This window comes from Mesocricetus auratus, unplaced genomic scaffold (assembly GCF_017639785.1).
Source record: "Mesocricetus auratus isolate SY011 unplaced genomic scaffold, BCM_Maur_2.0 Super-Scaffold_100013, whole genome shotgun sequence".
NCBI classification, from domain to species: Eukaryota; Metazoa; Chordata; class Mammalia; order Rodentia; family Cricetidae; genus Mesocricetus; species Mesocricetus auratus.
This window is the reverse complement of record NW_024429196.1, coordinates 62,096,275-62,118,662: the sequence shown is the minus strand read 5'-3', so window position 1 is coordinate 62,118,662 and position 22,388 is coordinate 62,096,275. Positions and strand designations below refer to the sequence as shown.

Here is a 22,388-nt window from a genome sequence, read left to right as displayed (position 1 = left end):
TTATTTTCATTTTCCTTTATTCTGTGCAAGAAGCTTTAGATATTCTAAGACAGGAACATCACTCATTTGCATATCCCTCATCTGTATTTTACATCTTGTTATTTATGTAAAGGTACTATTAACACACACAGTTCTAATTCCTTACAATGTATTTGTCAAGCAACAAGGTGACAATGCATCATAGCACAGGACAGAAGGGCTCCTGTAAGAAACCACATCAGCAGTATTTGGTGATGGTTATGCATAGAACTGGCATGGAGGTTAATGCCAGACAGTCCTCAACAGGTAGCATGTGCTCTGACAAATGGAGATGCAGCTTCTACTTACACAGGGTAAAAATGTAACTTGTTAGAAGTTTCTAACTCCAGGACACTTTAACAGCAGACAATACAAGGTATTTTGAGTCTAGATTCTATAACCCAACACCATTCTACAGTTGCCTGAGCTTTTCCAAGCTCAAAGGACTGCTCATTGGCTTTATGAAGTCAACTTCAAATATAAAAGCACTTAGTTTACCAGTCAAGATCTGCAATTATACTGGTTACCAGTCATACTCAGACACCATCTCAGGAAAACTGACTTTAAAAAAAGATTGCACTGTAGACTCAAAATAAATTCAAACATCATTCCTCTTAACATGAAACATATACTGCTTTCCATCATGTTCTAGATACCAGCTCATACATATTCTCAACTTTTAGCAAAATACCATTTTGAAATGGTGAAGTCTAATCTAAGCAAAGAGGCCAAGATGTCCCTGAAATAGCCATCCAGTATCTACTTCCACTGTGAGAGGCCATTCAGTTCAAAATCTATCTTCAGGTATGTGTTTAACACCTCAGCTAACTTTTATACAAATCTTTAGTGTTTTGGCATTTAAATTTGAGCTATGCCACCACATGGGCAATGTGCAAACACACACACACACACACACACACACACACACACACACACACACACACACCCCTTCAGAGACAAACCACAGATTTGGGAAGGGCTGGCTATGAAGGAACTGCAACGATCTACCTGAGTCCTCAAGTTTCTAATCGACTCTCAAACAGATGATGTCATCAGGCAAGACTCTAGTATTTGTATGTTGTGTCTTTTAAACTTTGAAGTTAGACACACCACTTGCACTGACAACCCGAGTATGCAGGTGTGACAGTTATAAGAGCTATAAAAGCGCTTCACCAGGAAACAGGATAGAAACCCACAGCATGTGAGGAATCCTGGAGGGACAATGGTTTCTCTTCTCTCTCAGTGGAGTAAAGGAGATCCATGAAGGCAATTTTACACAAAACACTATGCCTTAGTTCATACTGGCATCCAAAATGTCTTTACTTTTTTTAAGTTAAAACACGCCAAGTATGAGCTGTTACACAATAAGGAATTATTTCTCAGGTCAACCAGTTTTTGTTAAAGTTTCATAAGATACACTGGAAACATAAATACCAATAAATAATGTCCTATATGTATCTTTACAGAGACTAGTTTGGGCTTAGTTCAGATTGGACGGGTCGGGGGTGATGACATCAGCCACCATTCTTTAATACTGACACAACAGAGAGCTCACCTGCAGCTTTAAGTTATTCCTATTGCTATATAAACCTTAGATACCCACCGCAAAACATAAGCAAAAAGCAAAAACCTGGAGCTCAAGACATTAGATTATGAAAAAAAATCTAATGTAAACAACCTCCGGGTAACAAGATGCCTTAGGGCATCTTAACCCATTTAGTGATATTTAGTTAGTATAAGAATTATTAAAAATCAATGCTAGAAACAATGTCACTGCTCTTTATGCCTTCTGGTCACAGTATGCCCTATAAAGAACAGAACAGATGCCCACTCTCAGCTGTTGGGCATCTTCCCCAGAAAACGTATACATGAAAGTTTTCCTCTAAACTTTTCTTCCAGTGTACCCAAAGGGCTAGGATATCTAGGAACAGTTCTTAAGGAACTGAACTTGGGGCAGTGCCAGTAGACAATTAATAGACAAAATCTGCCAGTATGAAGAATGAGGTATCAAACAAGATTAAACACAGCCATGAAGGACAGGAACCAGGAAAGGAACTTGGCTTTGCAGTTCATTTCTGTCTAGAGCAGACAACACTAGAAAGTTTATTAATTCATCTCTCTTTAGTAAACAGTCCAAAGTTCAGTTAAAACAAACATGGACTCCTGGCAAGAGGCATTTTACACAGGTAAGCAGGTTTTTTCAACCACTACTGTTTCAAGCCCTAATACTCTTTGAGGTCTGAAGTATTTTCTCCACAAGTCCAGAACATACAGTCCCCATATAAAGGGGGGACCAATCTCACTCTCCCTAAAGGAGAAGACAGTTCTTAGATTCATAACTATACCTCTAAAGCCCCCAATAGGTTTACCCCAAAAGTATTTCATAGAAAATAACTGTTAACACTGTAGACTTATAATTATGTTCTCCAATAAATAAATGCTATCTTGAAATTTACAAATTTTCTCTTTTACTTAATCTAGGTGACCATCAATTGTTAAGATGCACCATATATAGGTCTAAGAAAAGACACTGCCCATTAAGCTAGGACATATGCCTTGTATCACAGAAAAATGTTTTAGTTTGTATTTATCCTGTGTTCTAAAATAGTTTTATCACATAAATCTTGTGCCTATGTAAAGAGCGTGTGAAATAAACTGGCAAGTTATAACTGTATCTTCACATTCCAAGTCCCTTCTTCCAAAACACTTCAAATTAGTCATTAGATCTGCTTTCCCACACAGGTGTCAAAAGGCCTGCCGATGTGGCATTTCCCGATGGGATGCTTACCACTGCCTTCTGTCTAATAGCAGCAGGCAGCTCTGGAGAGAACACCTGATGTCTTAATAGCAGTCCTCTCCATGAAGTGGCCATACCAGTCTCTTCTTGCTTTGAATTTTCTTAGATCATTTCTGAGAATTTTGGCAATTTCTCTGGCCTTCAACTACAACTCCTTGACGTGAAGACAGGCAACTGTTTTGCAAGTGTCTCACTGACAAAATGTAGCATATCTTCATCAATGTGTGGGTATCTTCCTTTCTTAAGTCCTGTAAAAGCATTTTGTTGTTTCTTTGCAAGGAAACATTGACTTGTGATCATTTCTCCAGCAGCAAATGTTGGCATCACTGATATCAAACATGCTCCACTGCTGTCTCCATGGCTTTCTGCATATGCAATAACCTTCCATTCAATGCTGATTCATGGAACTTTGAAGACATTTTAAAAATGCCAATTAAACCTGATATATTTGATACCAACAATATACACATCAGCTGAGGTAATGACACTATAACAAGCTGCAAATTCACATATGCACAAGCTAGGATAATGACAAGACTATCACCTGGTTGACAGTAATGAGATACGTCCCGATTTATGACAAGTTAAAATATCAAGAAAAGGGTACATTTTATGACTAATATCATCATGTTTTTTCAAGCCTGAAATGTTTACAGATTTACACCAGTGCAAAAAAAAAAAAAAAAAAAAAAAAAGCCAAAAAGAGTTAAGAGCGTTAAGTAGACCCAGTGAAGCAAAATATCCAAGATGAAATCTGTAACAGTCCAATTTGGTTTAAATTCCCTTTATTTCTCTATGGCTTACATGTAAATCTTTTTTTGAACTGGACAGAAATCCAGTTGCAAATGTTCCTCAGTCACAGTAACTTTCAAAGTCAGGTCCCTAAAGACAGACTCATAACTGCTGTAGACCATATTCTAGCAGGGCGGGTATCTGGTCAGTGGCCTTCATCAGTAGGCACCCTTCTCTGGCGAGCAGATCTGATCCTGTGTGGTGAAGCTGAAGGGTCCTCTTCTGTTTCAGACCCAGAAGGCTCAAGATCTCCTTCCTGGGATCCTGTGTCTCCCACCAGTTCCCGTAGAAACTTGAATTTGGATAAAAATAGATGCCATACAAAATACCAACCTAAAGAAACATTGAGACAAAAACATTGAGAAAAATTATTACACTGCTTTAACTCAGAAAACATTACAATAAACTGTAAGGTCTATTACAAAGCAGTATGCATACTGTAGTGTGCACTCACACATCAAACACAAGGCCTTATGATGTGTGAGGCATGAGGATAGATTCTAGGATCATACAGGAAGACAAGTTTCTACTTTCATGGAATTTCAAACCCAGCATTAATATTAAACTGATGCTGGGTATGGTTGCACATATGCTCTTGGGGGACTGAAGCAGGTAGATGGCAAGTTCAAGGCTAGCCTGGGTTCCATGGTAAGACTCCAGGCTTCAATGCCAACCTTCCATACAAATATATACAAGATTGGAACTAAGTAAGAGTTCTTACTGTATGAAGATCAATTTTGAGAGTATTTTTGTGGAAAAGAAATACACTTGACTAATGAGTGGACACACCGTACCTCAGTTCTACTCAGGGTGAGTCATCAGGTCAGAATGAAAAGGTGTTAAGCAGCAGGAGTGAACTGGGCCACAGTGAAAATGCCCGGTCAAGACCACCTTGCTGAGCAGTTTACAAAAAATGTCACAGAAACCTGTAAAAATTCTGTCAGTGCATGATCGAAAAATAAAGCCTGTGAATCAACAGTGTAAGTTCAAGATTTCTAGAAGATGACAGTTTTACATCAAATTCATTAAAGAGGAAACATCACCCAATAAAGGATCAGTCAACTAAACCAAAGCAGGCTTGTCCTGAAGCATTAAGAACAGAACACCTGAGAAACGAGGTAGAGACAGTCATGACACCAGTGTTTCCTGCCAGTTTCCTTCACGCCGTCATTCGAAAAGGACAGCTATAAAGTCCCAGGCTTAATCCCCAGCACCACATAAAACCAGGTGTGGTGTCGTGTTGCACACATGTAAAACCAGGCGTGGTGTTGTGTTACACACCTATGATCTAAACACTTAGAAGTGGAAGCAGGGGGATCAGAAATTGAAGGTTGCCGTTTACTATTCAGCGAGTCTGAGAGAGCCTGGGCTACATAGACTTTTAGAAATGAAAAAGCAATCCTGGTACTCTGTAAGAATCTCCCAGCATTGCTGGAGGTGATGACTCCCACACCTTTAAGCCCACTGGAGAGGCAGAGACAGGTAGATCTCTGTGTGTTCAAGGCCAGCCTGGTCTACACAGCAAGCTCCAGACCAGCTAAGGCTACACAGAGAGACTCTGTCAAAACAAAAAGCTGAAGACGACAACACTTGTCAAAGGCTTAGATATAAGGACTTTCCATACTCTCTTCCTCCCAAATTGTACTGCCAGTGACAACAATGTAAAAAATGTGTCAGTGTCAGACCAACATTCAGAAGGCAGCATTTGGCGCAGCCAATAGCAGCCATGCACCAGTCTCCTCCTAGCTAGCAGTCACTAATGAGCATCACATCACTATGGATTCACTCAAACTGACCATTCATCAAATCTGCTGGGGAGTTTTCAGAAACTAAGATTCTCAGGAGTTTGTCCCACAAACCCCAAGTCAATCTAGGAGCTGTGTTTATTCATTTTTTTTATTCGTGTGATTTTATTTATTTTTTTTTTTGAGACAAGGTCTCATTATGTAGCTCTGCTTGTCCTGGAACTCATGTAGACCAAGCTGCCCTCAAACTCAGAGATCCACCTGCCTCTACCTCCAGAGTGCTGGGATTAAAGTTATACATCACCACACCTGGCTATGCTTACTCATTTTGAAGCTTCATAGATTACTCTAATGTTCATACAAGTTTGGAAAACACAGAAATGGTTGTTAAAACGTGGAGCAGTCAGAAAGGAGAAAGGGGCATTCGATTCATGGCTGAATGTCCATAAGTAAGAAGTGAAGGACCAGTTGACCAGAAACTGCCTCGGAACACTCCATTTCCAAAAGCCACATTAGTATTTATTAATGAGACATGATGATTACATAAGGAAAATGTTCTGACTAGTTTTATGTTAACTTGACACAAGCTAGAGGTATTTAGGAAGAGGGAACCTCAACTAAGAAAATGTCCCCACCAAATCGGCCAGTGGGCAAGTCTGTTACATTTTCTCCATAACTGATGTGGGAGGGCCCACTCACTATGGGCAGTGCCACCCTTGAGCTGGGGGTCCTGAGTTCCATAAGAATGTAGGCTGTGCAAGCCGCAGGGAGCAGCCAGTAAGCAGCTCCCTTCCATGGCCTCTGCATCAGCTCCTGCCTCCACATCTCTGCCCTGACTTCCCCAGATGATGACTACAAGCTATAAGCAGAAATAACCCCTTTCCTCCCCAAGTGGCTTTTGGTCATGGTGTTTATCACAGTAATAGAAGCCCCAACTAAGACAGACTACACAAAGAAACTGCCCAGAAGTGGAGGTTGTAACTCACTGTCAAGCACATGTAAGGTCCTAGTTTTAATACTCAATACCTAAATTATGATCTTTCCCCAAATATCACCAAGGAGTTGGGCGATGTCACAGGAAGTTCATGAATTAAATAACTGATATAATGGTCAGAACTGTTTAAATGTTCCCTCCAAAGCTCATGTAGTTATGTACTTGAATTCTTTTTTTTTTGGGGGGGGTTTCGAGACAGGGTTTCTCTGTGGCTTTGGAGGCTGTCCTGGAACTAGCTCTTGTAGACCAGGCTGGCCTCGAACTCACAGAGATCTGCCGGCCTCTGCCTCCCAAGTGCTGGGATTAAAGGCGTGCGCCACCAACGCCAGGCTATGTACTTGAATTCTTAATATAAGGAAGTGATTAGGAAACATTAAGAAATGAGTTACTGTCAGCATGGAGGGAATAGGTGAAGTATCACAAGGGTAGATTTGCCTGTCCCTCCCCATGCTTGCCCTCCCATTCCATAATGCCACAGCAAAGGCCCTCACTGGGTATTGGTACCTCAGTCCTCCACAACTACGCCCTCAATAAACAACTATCATTTATGATTTGCCTAGTGCGTGGGGCTCTGTTGTAACAGCAGAAAGCAGATTAGGCAGATGGTCAGAGTTAGGAAAAAAGATTGGTTAGGCTCTAGAGTTGTGCTGCGTCTGCTCCACAGGATTGTGTAATGTCACACGTGTTCGGAGCTCACTCTCCTGTGCACTCGGCATGTAAGAAAACACAAGTGCAAGGGAGCTTCACCACTGACATATCACTAGACAGACACGTCAAATAGGTCGGAGTGTGTGTGAAGCATACAAGCTACGAGCAAGAGCCACACAGACACACAGGACAGCACTACCAGTTCAGATTCACAACTTCAACTAGCCTGAGAGTAGACTGGCCTAATTGGACTCTGCGCTCTGGGATAAGTTCTCCCAGGAGTGTGCATGTAATGGGGAACAGGAGGATGGGCTAGCTCATGGAAGCACAACCCACCAGATCCCTCCCACAGAACAAACTTCTTGCTTACTCTTGTTCTATGGACATGGGTTTTTGCACAATGTCCTGGGATTTAGATAGAAAATGGGAAGGAATGAAAGTGGGGGAGAAAGGGAAATTCTATTTATGTCTAATCAAACATCAAGCTGCATATTATTTTAAATGGTAGGTTCAGACCTTGTTCCACCCTTAGACTGATAGGCACTGTAAGTCAGAAAAACTGGCTGGCAACAGAAGCCCTGGTTCGGGGGCAATAAAAGGCGATTCACTTGTGCCAGTAACAAGAGGTAAATGTTTGGAAACCCAGTACGGGATTTCTACAGATAAACATACCAGAAAGGTAGTGAGGTAGATGAGCTGCACACTTAACCATCACCATCAATATAATTAACAGTTCACCATCAGCAGCTTTCAACTCCCACAATGAAATAACATTCAATGTTTCATAATCTCTCGGAATTAGTAAAGGCTGCCAGCCATTACTCCCATTCCTATATAAAAGACTTGATGACTAATGGGGAATTTTTGTTGTTTTACTCGTAGGCACCAATATGTTAAGAATGTGAGAAAAAAGACAACATAGAGCAGGCAAGCTCTAAGTCTCAGCAACGGCTGAGGGGAAGGACACAGAAAAAGAGGAAGAAAGTCCCACGCTATGGGTCAGCTGTGGAGGCCAGCAGGCAGCTGCACTGGGAGGAGCTGGAGACACAGAATATCCAGAGTGTGGGCGTGTACACTTAAGATCTGGGCCCGGATATGGATAGGAAGGGGAACAGCGTGAGCAGTTCTGGGAATCCTACAGAGGACAGTGAGGGTCAATGACACATGAAAACCACCCACAGAATCGTCTAACCAGGGCTCAAAGGGGCTGGCAGAGATTGAACCAACAATCAGGGAGCCTGAATAGGTCTAACCTATGTCCTCTGCATATACATTATGGTTGTGTAGTTTGGGCTTCCTGTGGGCCTACCAAAAGTGGGAGTGGGCTCTTTCTCTGACTCTTTTGGTTGCTTTTGGGACCCATTTCTTCCTACTGGGTTGCCTCATCCAGCTTTGATATGAGGTGATGTGCCTAGCTCTATTATAACTTGATATGCCATGTTTGGTTTTTATCCCTCGGAGGTCTGCCCTTTCCTTCTGAAGGGAACAAAGGAGGAGCGGGTTTGGGACGGAGCTGCAGTCAACATATAGTACGTGAGAGGGGAAAATTTAAAAACAACTGATCAGGCTTTTACAAGTGAAGATCTATAAGCAACTGTCGTTTGTTAAGCCCTCCCCACCACCCTTAAGACAGGGTCTTGCTTTGGTAGCTCAGGTTGGCCTCCAACTTAGAGATGGAGATCTTCTTGCCTCAGCCTTCCAAATGCTAGGATTGTCACGCCTGAGTAACAGCTATCAAAGAAATCCAGCTACTTAGAACAGAGCAATGGATTTAAGTATATCAAGTTACTGGGTTTTCATGGCAGAAGTATGATTAGGCACCATTTCAGGAATGATCAGTACCCACTACAGTGATTGCCCAAACTCACACAGTGCAACACAATCCCCATTGTGACTGTACTAGAGACTGGCCTCAGGGAAGGTGAGTAAGTCAGAAGGTACAGTCCTCACAAAAGCTTCAGTCATGGAGGCAGGTGTGTCTCTGTGAGTTCAGGGTTCACCTGGTCTACATAGGGAGTTCCAGGCCGGCTGGGGCTACACAGTAAGACCCAATTTCAAAAAACCAAACAAACAAACAAACTCTTTAAATTCTTGTACGGTTTTGGGAGGGAATGCTGGGCAAGAAAGGTGGCAACTGGATGCTTGGTTCTGAGCGTCTACTTTGCCAATACGGTGTGACTTGGGGAGTACTGGGAGCCTGGGAAAACTCCACTTCTCATTTCCTTAAGAAACGTGCATCCCATGGGCAGGATAATCCCTAGTAATGTCTTCTCAATGTTGGCTTGGCACTGAAACTTTTTTTACATTTTTTGTAGTTGGTATTAACATATTATCTGTTGATCATACTTATGTAAGGCTGACCAAAATCATAAATTAAAACCAATTATTTGTCAATTTTTTAACAAACCCATCACTTTCAGATGGCTCCAGAACCTTGGATTCTTACACAGGCAAGCTGAAACCAAGTTGCCATTAACAGTGAAGCCAAAAGAGCCTACCCACTCTGAACCAATTAGCCTCTAGCTAGAAATTCCCCATATTTCCAGTATTTTCTACCTTGTTTGCTTCCAAGAGCCTTTTCTGCTCGGGCAGTTTGCCGAGCCTCAACACGAGGTATGGTGCTGCCTTAACTTAAATCTATTTTCCTAAAACCAGAGTAAGCTAAAACCATACTTAATCTTTGAAAATCCACTTCCAAGCACAGATTAATTCATACCTGTACTTCAGTGCTAGGCAAGCAGACATCATTTCCAGGTAGCTCGCTATCCGTGAACTTGTTTTTATTAAAATTAGAAGCTGGGGGGCTGGAGAGATGGCTCAGAGGTTAAGAGAGCACTGGCTGCTCTTCCAGAGGTCCTGAGTTCAATTCCCAGCAACCACATGGTGGCTCACAACCACCCGTAATGAGATCTGGTGCTCTCTTCTGACCTGCAGGGATACATGCAGGCAGAACACTGTATACATAATAAATAAATAAATCTTAAAAAAAAAGATACAGGATGTTATGGAAAAGTGGAAAATACTTTAAAAAAAAAATAAAGCCGGGCGGTGGTGGTGCACGCCTTTAATCCCAGCACGCAGGAGGCAGAGGCAGGCGGATCTCTGTGAGTTCAAGGCTGGGCTGGACTGACAGTCTCCAAAACAATACAGAGAAACCCTGTCTCGTAAAACCAAAAAATAAAATAAAATAAAATTAGAAGCTGAAACATTGCTCAAAGCAACCGCAGGTCTGCCGGAGTCAATTCCATGCATTCTACTACACCTGCAAACCAGGGTGCCAGGCACAGCAATAGCTTGGCTCTTGGTAATACACCTGGCAATCAGTGTGCTCAGGTTGAACCAGCGGGCACAGCCTTGTCAACTTATAGAGGGTGTGGCCCTAGGTTAATACAACCCCTCTCCTCATACAGGCCACACTCTGACCTCCCAGGACCTATGTGGACATGAGTTCTAAACCAGCCCTGAAGCTTCAAAGCTCATGTGCTCTTCACTGCGACAGAGCAGAGAGACGTGCCACCACTGTTGCTGAGTCACACTACGAACACAAAGCCACTGGCATTCCCAACTCTACTACTGTCTCCTTGGCCAAAACTGCCATCAATACAACAGAAGCCTCCTAACTGGTTTCCTTCCTCCTAGGCTGTAGCTCTAAGGGCCCGGAGAATCTTGATTCCATAAAACCTCTTAGCTACCTACATCTTCCCCAAAGTCTTGATGCCCCTTGCCCTCATTATCATCTCATCCCAGCTGATTAGTCACTCACCTATTCATTCTTTCACTCAAATATATGTCAGTGCCTACTATGGTCCAAATGCTATCCTGCTGCAACATGTACCTCCAATGACAATGCAATCTATGAAGAGCAGAGGAAGGGGGAAGGACAGGTGTGCTCAGGGGAAGCTGCTATCTTTAGAGGCCAGGGTGGCCATGAAATGAAAAGGCTGTAGAAGCAAGTTCTGGAGTGCAGTTTCAGGAGCAATGAGCTTCAATGGCCAATGCACTCACTGTTCAAGAGTGTTGAGAACCCAAGCTCCCCACCCCCTCTAGAGGTCAAGGAGTAGGGCTCAAACTCCCTGGTCTCTAATCACATGCTTGGTGTTGCCTGTGACCAGTCTTCATCCTAAAATAATCTAGGGGCTCCAGAGACACTTCATGGGCATAAGCCCTGCTTGTGACAGGGCTCTGATAACACGACACTCCTATCACATAGGTTAGTCTAAGGGAAGTGGAGTTCCAGGGCTTTGTGCCAAATCTTTTTCATGATAGCCCAGAGATAAACTCGTGAAGTCTTAGGAGGATGGGGTGGGGTGTTAGAAAGCAGGGTGATAAAAGAATGAGCATACAAGTCACCTTGATGAACATCTGGGAGCAGTGGATCCACATTAATGGACTGTTCAAACACCTGAAGTGTTTCTGAATGACTAAGCTGGATTCCCCTTCCAGCTTGTGGCTTAAAGAGAGAACCAGAGTGTGGTTATCTTTGTACCTCTGAATACACATCAAATATTTAGGTGAACAGGTATGACACCTAGCCCAGTAAACAGGAAATAAGGAAGATAAACTCATCCAGCAGGGTTTACAGGAACCCAAAGAGTATGTTTTAGGTGAAGATTCAGAGTTAGGTGAGGCTGTGAGGCCTTCAGATAACCTGTGGTTTACATAATAACACTCTGCCAGAAGTGCTGGTCCACGCAGTTGATCCTAGCATGCTGGAGGCAGAGGCAGGTGGGTATCTGAGAATTACAGGCCAGCCAGGTACACAGTGAGACCCTACCCCCCAAAAAACAAACAAACAAACAAACAAAAAACTTTCCAGGTTGATAGATATACCAAGACATTTCTGGTTTAGTAGGGACAGCCTTTCAGAGAGAGGAGCAAAAAGGAGCTCCAACAGTAACAGAACAAAGGAAAGCCTTGCTTTTACAGACTTTTAAAGGGAAGGATCTGAGTTTTACAGTCTAGTGAAGGTACAAGATAAAACAAGGCATCCTCTCTCTACAGGGGCCAAGCCTATGCCCTAACAACTAGACAGGGAAGCCTTGGAAGCCTTGATCCTACCAGCTCACTTTGGATACCTGTGACCATCTTCCCCAGCAAGGAAATGTTCCTAAGAATATAGTAGGTATATTTCACTTAGTAAGTTATCCATTTGAGGCAATCCTGGTGTATACCACAATTAATCGTTATTACTGGAATAATTAGCAGAGGGATTTTCCTTCATCTAAAGATGAGGGCCTACTATGTTAGATATCCTGAACAAAGCAAATGAAGTCACTGACATCAGTGCTTATACTTAGACAGTGTTAAATAATAGACTGCCATTGTCTTAACTGACCTTCTGAACAAACCAGGCTGAAAATCAGTCATTCTTGCTAAAGTTGTACGTCCAAACACTGAAACTATTTACCTGACCTTTCTCAAGGGATCAGGATTAAAGAGAGGTCAAGAAATCAGTAAGTCAGTATTGGTTAACAGCCCAGTCTCCAACAGGCCACCAGTTTCAATAGGCATAATAATCAAGCTCTTTCTACCTTAATCATTAGAACACACACACACACACACACACACACACACACACACACACACACACACACACAATCTACCTCTTGAGTAATCTCTATTAACCAGTTGTTTTCCAGGTGTTGTGTCATCTTACATTACAAGGCAATGAGCACCTGCTGTTTGTTCTTCCTGTCTAGAAAAACATCTTCTGCTAAAACCATCATTAACACTCACTTTGTAGAATAAATACCTGATTCTAGATTAAAAAGTAAGTCAATTACGATATACATACACACAAATACAAACACACCACACTGTTGTGCTAGGAATACTACTGAACCACACACCTCCAGCCCTCTGCTAAGTCTAAGGGAGCTGCCCAATTCACTGTTTCTGTGGGACATTCAGTCAGGAAGCTACACCATGGTCAGGAATTAGATACTGGAAGATACCAGCAGAACCCCAAGTGTCAATTCACTGGATTCCAAGTGGAGACTGTGTAGGTGTGAGGCAACTACTTAGCCAGATGCAAAGGAAGAAAAGAATCGTGTGGGGACAGGTAGCTGGAGGAGAAGCTTCTGGACTGAGGGTGTTGCTAAGCAACTGCCATAGGTTGTTAAGTATATCACTTTCAGCATACTCTAAGCAGGGCTGAGTTCTCCATTGCAGGTGCCTAAATCTACTCTTAATAAATTATCAGTTGCCCAAAATAAAAAATTAAATAAAAAAATTATCAGTTGCCTTTTCAAAATCTGATAAGAAAAAAATTCTAAAGAATGGGAGAGATAAGGGAGCTTAATCAGCTAGCAGGTGTGAACTAAAACCAACAGTCTGTTCCTTGTTCCTGTACAGGCACGTGGACCAGACCCTAGACTTAACCCCAGCAGCCATCTCCTGTTCTGATCAACACAGATGACCTTCTAGCCTCAGGCAACCCAAGATACTTCTCCTTACCTGGAATTATCTAGTCCAAAATTTAGGCTCTTTGTGATTCCCACCTTTACTCTTGGGCCGCCCTAAAAGAGTTGATGACACAGAAATGTTCTCGGCTCTCAGATGCAACTGCCTCTCAGATCCAGTTGTCATGCATCTGTGGTAGCTGCAGAGCCTGTCCCAGGACTTGGTCCATTCAGGCTAGATTCTCGACCAGTCCACTAAACCTTTCCATTTCAGAGACTCTCTCCACTATCAATTTTGGTTTAACATTACTAAAAACTTAATGGCAGAGAGGGGTATACCAGTTGGGCACAAAATACAATCAAGAATCACAGAAAAGGGTAGAGGGAAGAAAAAGGAACTGGCAAGCAGGAAGTGAGAGAATTCCTCTCTGGGAGAAAAACAACAACGAATGTTGATACTCTCCTAGAACAGATTTCCATGTTAACAACTGAGGGTATGTGTAAACTAGAGATTACATCATTACCAACTCATTGTGCATGGTGAGCCACAGCTAACAAGAACACATGGGTATTTGTTGTTGCTTTCCTGTTTTGCTTTTGAGACAAGATTTCTCTGTGTAGCCCTGACTGTCCCAAAACTCCCTTTATAGACTCTGCTGACTTTGAACTCAGAGATCCACCTGCTCCTTCTAGGCAAGTGCTGATATTAAAGATGTATGCCACTGGGCGGTGGTGGAACACGCCTTTAATCCCAGAACTTGGAGGCAGAGGCAGGTGGATCTCTGTGAGTTCGAGACCAACCTGGTCTACAGAGTTCCAGGATGGGCTCCAGAACCACAGAGAAATCCTGTCTTGAAAAACAAAACACAAACAAACAAACAACAAAAAGATGTGTCTCCACACCATCAGGTCAGAACCTATTGTTTTGTTTTAATTACCTCATCCTTGAATATGAACATATCAAAATCTCTCTCAAGATGTCCAAAAAAAGAGTCCAGGTTGTAAAGCCTGGGTTCAATACCCAGGGAAGAAGGAAGAGGAAGTAGTAGTAGAAGTGACAAGTCCAAAGGAAATAAAGAGAAAACAAAGACAACACAAAAAGAGAGAGTAGGAAATTATCACTAATCTAGAAGAAAGCACTTCCAGAAACAGAGGGGGATTCTCAATTGCACATGTTCAGAAAAACAAAAGAAGCCAGACATTCCATTACACCAGTGATGAAAAGGCTATCCAAAAAGGCATCTAGAGACAGAAACCAAGTCACAGCACACACCGGACTTCTCAAAATTAGCCCTGAAGCTGAAAATACAGGCAATAATTTCTAAGTCTAGCCAAAAAACAGTTTACAACTTCAGAGTTCTTAAACATCAGGGCTGAAAATCAGAAGAGTTTTTAACCACGCAGTTCAAAACATTCTTTTTCTTTTTCCTTTTTAATTTAAATTAGAAACAAGCTTGTTTTACATGTCAGTCCCAGTTCCCTCTCCCTCCCTCCTCCTCTGCCCCTCACCAACCCCCCATCCCATCCTCTTTCTGCTCCCCAGGGAGGGTGAGACCTTCCATGGGGGATCTTCAATGTCTGTCATATCATTTAGAGCAGGGCCTAGGCCCTCCCTGGTGTTGTCTAGGCTGAGAGAGTATCTCTCTATGTGGAGTGGGCTCCCAAAGTCCATTCATATACTAGGGATAGATACTGATCCACGGCCAGAGGCCCCATAGATTGCCCAGGCCTTCTAACTGGCATGCATGTTCAGGGCATCTGGGTTGGTCCTATGATGGTTTCCCAGTTATCAGTCTGGGGTCCATGGGCTCCCCCTTGTTGAGGTCAGCTGTTTCTATGGGTTTCTCCAGCCTGGTCTTGACCCCTTTGCTCATCATTCCTCCCTCTCTGCAACTGGATTATAGGAGTTCAGCTCAGTGCAAAACATTCTTTTTAAGTACCTTTTCTTAGAAATTTCCCTCCTACAAACGAAGAATCTATGAGAAAGATGGTGACCCAAGATCCAGGACCGGGCAGCAGACAGCACATCTCAGTGTATGAGAAGGAAGGGGGCTCTGGGAAGGGGTGGGAACAAGCAATGGATGGAACATGTGGGAAGTATCTCTCATGACTGTATAGATTCTAGAGACTGGAGGGGAGAACAAATAACAATAGGTACACACAGAGGACTAAACACTGGGGCTAGGGACGGAGCTCACTGTGAGATCACTCGCCTGGCATGTCCAGGCACCTGGGTTATATACACAGCATTGGATATGAAAATAGTGGGTAAGCTTAAAAGGCAATTGCTAAGCTGTGGGAGCCCACAGAGACTCCGTTCCATCCTGACACAAGGTCAGAAAGTTCAAACCTATTCTTGCTCCTCAAGGCCAAATAACAGGATGTTTGGCCAAAGGCATGGCTACTTGACGTTTTGAGGATAAGGAGATAATTATGCTTGTTTGTTCCTTGTATCATGGTAAGGAAGTCTTTTGCCCTTCCCCTTTGCTTTGGTTATAAACGGGGTATGAGAAATAAATTCGAGGCATCTACAGTATTCACTGAGAGCCCTCCCAACTCTGTCTTCTGTCTATTTCTTTTCTCAATCCTCACTCCCTTTCAGGCACGTTCAACAGGTCGGCTGATCCCGACACTAAGTTCAAGCAAAATGAAACTATAAGTGGTCAAATTATACTGTTGGTCCAGCAGGGAATATTTACACACTCCAAACTGAGAATTAATTGGACCAAAAATTGTTATAAACGGCCGGGCGTTGGTGGCCTTTAATCCCAGCACTCGGGAGACAGAGGCAGGGGATCTCTGTGAGTTCGAGGCCAGCCTGGTCTACAGGGCGAGTTCCAGGACAGCCTCCAAAGCAATACATAAAAACTCTGTCTCAAAAAACACAACAAAAAAATTGTTATAAATGGTAAGCAGAGAAAACAAAACCACCTCAGCTAATAAATATCTAAATTACAGAAACAGTAGCAATGAAGGTTATCAAGACATGAGACCTTGTCTTTTGGGGGAAAGGATTTGGAAATGAGTATCAGCCACCCGACAGAAAACACTGAGATATATGAAAGCCGGAAGTGCTTCTCAGGGAGAACCCTCAATTATACAGAAGAGGGCTAACTAGCAAGTGAACGCCCATGTGAAAGCCGTTTATTACCCACCTTGACAAAGGGCAGCTTCCGTTGAATGGTACAGGTAAACACTTTAGAATGAATGAAAAAACAGAAACAGCTGATATACAGAAGGAAAACCTCCCTAGGAACCTGAAATTTAAAAATCAGAATTCACTGAAACAGCTTTGTCAGTGTTCTCCAGCAAACTCAATCTTGAGTGCTTGGGGTTAACCTGCTGACAGATTCTGATTTGGTGTCTGGTAGGCACTGAAGAGAAATGTGGCTGAATAGAATGAGAACAGAAAACAGAACAGCCAGTCCATAGGGTAGAGGCTAGAGGCTGGTAATTTGAACTCACTGTTCTGGCTTAACAAAATCCCCTAAATTAGACCAAAAAAAAAAAAAAAGTATTGTTAAGAAAGAAAAATAATGCATATACATTTTTTTCTTGGAAATTTTTCATAACATTAACCAGGTTCTCAAGAGAGCCAATGGCCATCAGAAAGGTAAGAATTACTTTAAGGGCATATGCCTAAACTACTTAGCCTAAACTATGTAGCTACCTCCTACCCTTCAGCAAGGGCTAGAGACAGGTTATATGTTACAGACAGAACTGTATCCCTTCCCCTGCATGTCCTAATTCCCAATGTGACTCTGTCTGTAAAGTAAATAAGGTCATAAGGGCCAGGGCCCAGATCCAATGACTGGTGTATCAGGTACATACAGTGAGAAGACCCTGTGAAAGTACCAGGAAACGATGGCCATCTCCATGCCAAGAAGAGACACTCTTTTAAAGCCCTTCAAGCCTCCAGGACTAGAAGAGAGAAATTTCTGTGGGCTAAGTGAGCCAGTCTGTAGTATTCTGCAATGCAGCCCAGCAAACTAACATGGCACCCCAGGTCCCACGTCTAGTCAGTCTGCCCAGCCCTGCCATTAGTTTCCCAACAAAGAACAGTTTAGGCTACTTTATAAAGCTATTCATTTTAAAGTACCTTACCTCTTACCTATTGGGTTTTCTGAAATTAATGACAAGGCCTGTTTAGGAAAACGAGTAAAGCTGGTGGCGGCTGCAGCAAGCTGTGGTGACACACACCTTTAATGCCAGCACTTGGGAGGCAGAGGCAGGTGATCTCCTGCCAGTCTGGTGTACGAGGTGAGTTCCAGGATGGCTACACAGAGAATCCCTGTCTCAAAACAACAGCAGAAAAAAAAAAGGGCGGGGGGGGCAGCCTGATGGCCACTGAAAGTTGAGAAAACCATCAGGAATTAAAATGGAGCAAGTTGGGCAAGTGTCCTACACAAGACGTAGGTTTGTATGTCACCTTCTCAATCCAAGCAGAAAGGGTAGCATGGCTTCATCCTTCCTTCACCCACTCAAGGGTTTGCATATGCTTATTTCAAGAACCTTAAACTGTGGGCATAGCTTACTAGCCTGCCAGAAGCCTGGCTTTCTATCCCCAGCACTGAATAAACAGGGTGTAGCGCTCTGTGGATCATCAACTCAGGGTCATCCTCCACCACATAACAATCTAGTTTACCTGAGGCCCCCATCTCACACACACACACAAAAAGTCTTAAACAGCCGGGCGGTGGTGGCGCACGCCTTTAATCCCAGCACTCGGGAGGCAGAGGCAGGCGGATCTCTGTGAGTTCGAGGCCGGGCTGGACCGATAGCCTCCAAAACAATACAGAGAAACCCTGTCTCGTAAAACCAAAAAAAAAAAAAAAAAAAAAACAGTCTTAAACATCAACAGTTACTGGAATCACCTGTTCACACGTCAGAAGCTTGAGAGTAGACTAGTTCACTGTTTGACATCATGAGAAAAGAAACACTGGACCCGGTGTGATGGAGCACATCTTTAATCCTAGCACCTGAGAGGCTGAGGCAGTTGGATCTGTGAGTTTCAGACCAGCCTGGTCTACATGGGGAACTGCAGGCCAGCCAAGGTTACATAGTGAGATCCTGTTTAAAAAAAAAAAAAGGCTGGGCAGTGGTGGCCCACACCTTTAATGCCATTACTCGGGAGGCAGAGGCAGAGGGATTCCTGTAACTTCAAGGCCAGCCTCTTCCACAGAGCGAGTTCCAGGACAGGCTTCAAAAAAAAAAAAAAAATACAGAGAAACCCCGTCTCAAAAAAAAAAAAAAAAAAGACTTTTAACTCTATATTTAGGGTTGGAGATCAGTGCAACAGTTCACCATGTGTTTAGCATATGTGTGGTCCTTGGTTCAATCAGCACTGCTGACAAAAATTAAATACACCTATCTAAATACAAGTGCGTACATATCTCTTCCAATTACATTCACTGGGCTGAGCATTGACTATGTAATAATAAGCTCTACGGTATTTATAAAATTGTAACCAAATACTCCCTCACATCAAACCCATACTTTGGTCTTGTAAATAGCAGTGCTCGCTGGCATCTATCTGAAATACTTTCCAGACTCTCACAATGGTTTGACCTCTATGCTGAGACCTGTGGTATCAGCTACTGTGCATAACGAAACATGCCTTGAGAACAGTTTAACGTCCTCTCATTCTGAGAAGGAAAATACACGCAGCAAACCAAACCGCCCCATTACAGCAGAACCAAGAATTAGGTTACCGGACCCTGTATGTTTATTAGTGTCTTTAGGCTCTGCCTGGTAGCACAACTGCTCGGAATTTGGTTAAAGCCTGAACTCGAAGTAAACAAACAACTTCACGTGCACTAGAAACCCAAGCGTGCTCCAACTCCTGGTTCACTGGATGTGGTGAAATCTCTCACCAGGCTCGGAGTCTCCAAATAAAGAGAAACCAATCACTCGTCCTTCGATTACGGGCCACGGAGACCGTGGCATTAATGGCAACCAAGGACAAACCTGTCCGGGAAGCAGGAACGTGCTTCTACCTAGAGTCAGGATACCAGTCCTGAATGCTGAGCTTTCCTCCGTGATGCCCAGGCGATCTGCCCTAAGCAGGAGGCATGGATCCTCTCAGCTCGATCTTGGGAGGCCAGGTGACCACCGTGAGCTCCAAGACACTTGTCCACGCACACTTTCTCGATCCCTCCTCCCCCGCAAGGCGCTGCCCCCACTCACCGCACACCATCAGCAGCAGGACGATCAGCAGCGTGGCCACGAACACCAGCAGGGTCAGCCCCACGTTGTGCCACATCTTGAGAGCCTGAGGGTGGGCGCGGGCTCAGCGGCGGGCGGCAGAGCGGCTGGGAGGCATGGGCAGCATGGGCGGCGGGAGCCCGAGGGCAGCGCCCCCAGGGGGCGGGGCTGGGCGGTGCGGGGGCGGACCGCGGCGGGGACGGCCCGCAGACCTGCTCCCCGGCCGGGGCGACCGAGTCGCGGGAGGAGCGGGCCGCGAGGCGCCACTACCGCCTCATCGCTCGGGGGAGCCGGGGGTCACGGCGTGCAGAGGCCGGCGGCGAACGGACGCGCTGCCATGGCGGACACCGAAGGGGAAAGCGTGAGCTGGAAGTGGCCCGGTGGCCGCAAGGCCCTAGCTGTAGCTAGCGTGAGGTCCCCTCGGCCCTCGGAGACGCCAGATGTCAACCGCTCCCCGAGACCGCCGCAGCTGCTCCTCCGCTCCCCGCCCCCTCCCGCAGCAGCTCATCACCAGGCACCCACTCCGCGTCGACTCTGCCGCTGTGCGGGGCCTTCTGGGAAATGGAGTGCGAAGCTCGGTGCAAGCTGCCGGTCTCTGCCCAATGAGGAACTACAACTCCCAGAACTCAACAGTGCTCAGGGTTTCGCCTTGCTCTCCTTTTCCCGTCCCCTGTGCCTTTGGTGTTCTGGAGCCACCACCTCTGAAGACTGCTGGCTAGTGTTCTCGAAAATCCTGTGCCTTGCGCTGTCTCCCTTACTAGGCTATGTCGAGGCGCCAGTGTCATTTCAGCCATTAATCCAAATGCAAATTTGTTTTTAGTTAGCAAGAGGGAAAGCGGAAGGTGGTTGCTTGAAAAACTGGTTACACTTGAACCCAACCTATTGCCACTGGCAAAGGCTGGATACTTGTGAGGAAATAAATCCCCCAGATGGAAAGATGTCAGACTATGAAAAGCCTTTTCCTCTCCCCCCCCCAGCAACAGATGGTATGCCTTCATAGATAATATACATTAGAAGTAACTGGTGATTGACTTAGGGACATCTGTGCCCTTAATTCACCTACCTGCTTAGCAAGTTTTGTTGAGCTGTTTCCGTGAATTCAAGTGACATATGACCCACAACTGAAGATTTTGCCACATTTGAATGAGCTTACTTCTGAGAAACAAGGTACTTTAGTAATCTTAAGCACTTTCCTTCCACTTGAAATTAAAACTCCCTAGTTCTGCCACATCCGTTAATACAAGAGGTGCCCCCACACAAAAGGGGGCATCAGCACTTAACTCCTTGAGAAGTCAAGGCTTGCAAGTTCCCCCGAAACTCTGTTGTTTCCCACAAGACTTTTCTACAAATATCTGTTCCCTGTCTTCATGTCTCCACTCACACAAAAATCTAAGGAATCTTTTCATTTAATAAATATGCCCTACCCTAAAGGAGGTCTCGTGGTGTAATGGTTAGCACTCTGGACTTTGAATAAATATGGCCTACCCATTCCCAGATAACCTACTGTGTGAGCTGCCTTCCAACTAAGAAGCAACATTGTGAACAAATGCATATAAAAATATCTTAAGGGATTAGTTGCTTTGCACAAGATTTAGTATACAGTTCCTGTGAACAAAGTGAGCTGAACGAAATAAATTTAGAAATCAACTTATTCGTTTTTAGTGGATGATCCAATTCACTTGCATAACAGCACGTTTGATGACAATATGGTTGAAAGGAACACATTTGAATAGATCTAGTTCAAAAGAAATCAGAAAGCATTCACGGTTTTTACCTTCTCTTTCATTCACATATCATAAGCACTTTTGTGTGCCACGAACTTCTTTGAGGCACCCAGGATAAAGCCGTGAGCTAAAAATGGTGCCTGAGCTCAAGATGCTCATATTGTAGATAGAGATACAGCCAGGCCCATGTAAAGTGGTTTTTTAGCACCCCAGGTAATTGTAATGAATCCTCCAAAACCATGGCTTTCAACGAATAATCTCAGATCAGCAGAATCCACTGAGCATGTGTCAAAACTGCCCCAAGAACTATTAAATCAAAATCACTATGGTAATCTAAGCAAAAGGCTTGGATGAGGGCAGTCATCTCTGGCTTTGTGAAACATGGACAAATATAAAACACACTTTGAAAGAAAACTCATTAAGATTAGTGGGTGGATTGGATGTAAGGGCCAAGAAAACAGAAATTTAAACTGACTTGAAAAACCTGGATCATGCTGGGCGGTGGTGGCGCACGCCTTTAATCCCAGCACTTGGGAGGTAGAGGCAGGTGGATCTCTGTGAGTTCCAGGCCAGCCTGGTCTACAAGAGCGAGTTCCAGGACAGCTTCCAAAACAATTCAGAGAAACCCTGTCTTGAAAAAAAAACAAAACAAAACAAAACAAAAAAACCTGGGTCATTGGTGTATTCTTTTTTTTTTTTCCGAGACAGGGTATCTCTGTGGCTTTGGAAGTTGTTCTGGAATTCACTCTGTAAACCAGGTTGGCCTCGAACTCACAGAGATCCGACTGCCTCAGCTCCTGAGTGCTGGGATTAAAGGTGTGTGCCACCAACACCCAGCTCTATGTCAGTATTCTTAGCACTTAAGAGGTAGAGACAAGAGGATCATAAGGTCATAAGGTCAAGGCTAGCCCTTGCTCTCTAGTGGGCTCAAGACTACCATAGAGTATATCTCAGAAAAACAAGAGACTCTTGTATGGAGAAAAGGGAGCCCTTACACACTAACAAAAATGTACATTTAGACCAGGCGTTGGTGGCACATGCCTTTAATCCCAGCACTCCAGAGGT

At 44.0% G+C, this 22,388-nt stretch overlaps 1 protein-coding gene across 1 annotated transcript; it reads right to left on the bottom strand.

Annotated features, from left to right (window-relative positions):
* Nucleotides 1-20,108, bottom strand: Smim13 (small integral membrane protein 13). The gene is made up of 2 exons (XM_005066363.4): nt 19,582-20,108; nt 1-3,940 (listed from the first exon to the last, which is right to left on the bottom strand). The coding sequence occupies exons 1-2, from the start codon at nt 19,655-19,657 to the stop codon at nt 3,753-3,755; spliced, it is 264 nt and encodes an 87-aa protein (XP_005066420.1). The 5' UTR covers nt 19,658-20,108; the 3' UTR covers nt 1-3,752.
* Nucleotides 20,109-22,388: the final 2,280 nt, after the last annotated feature.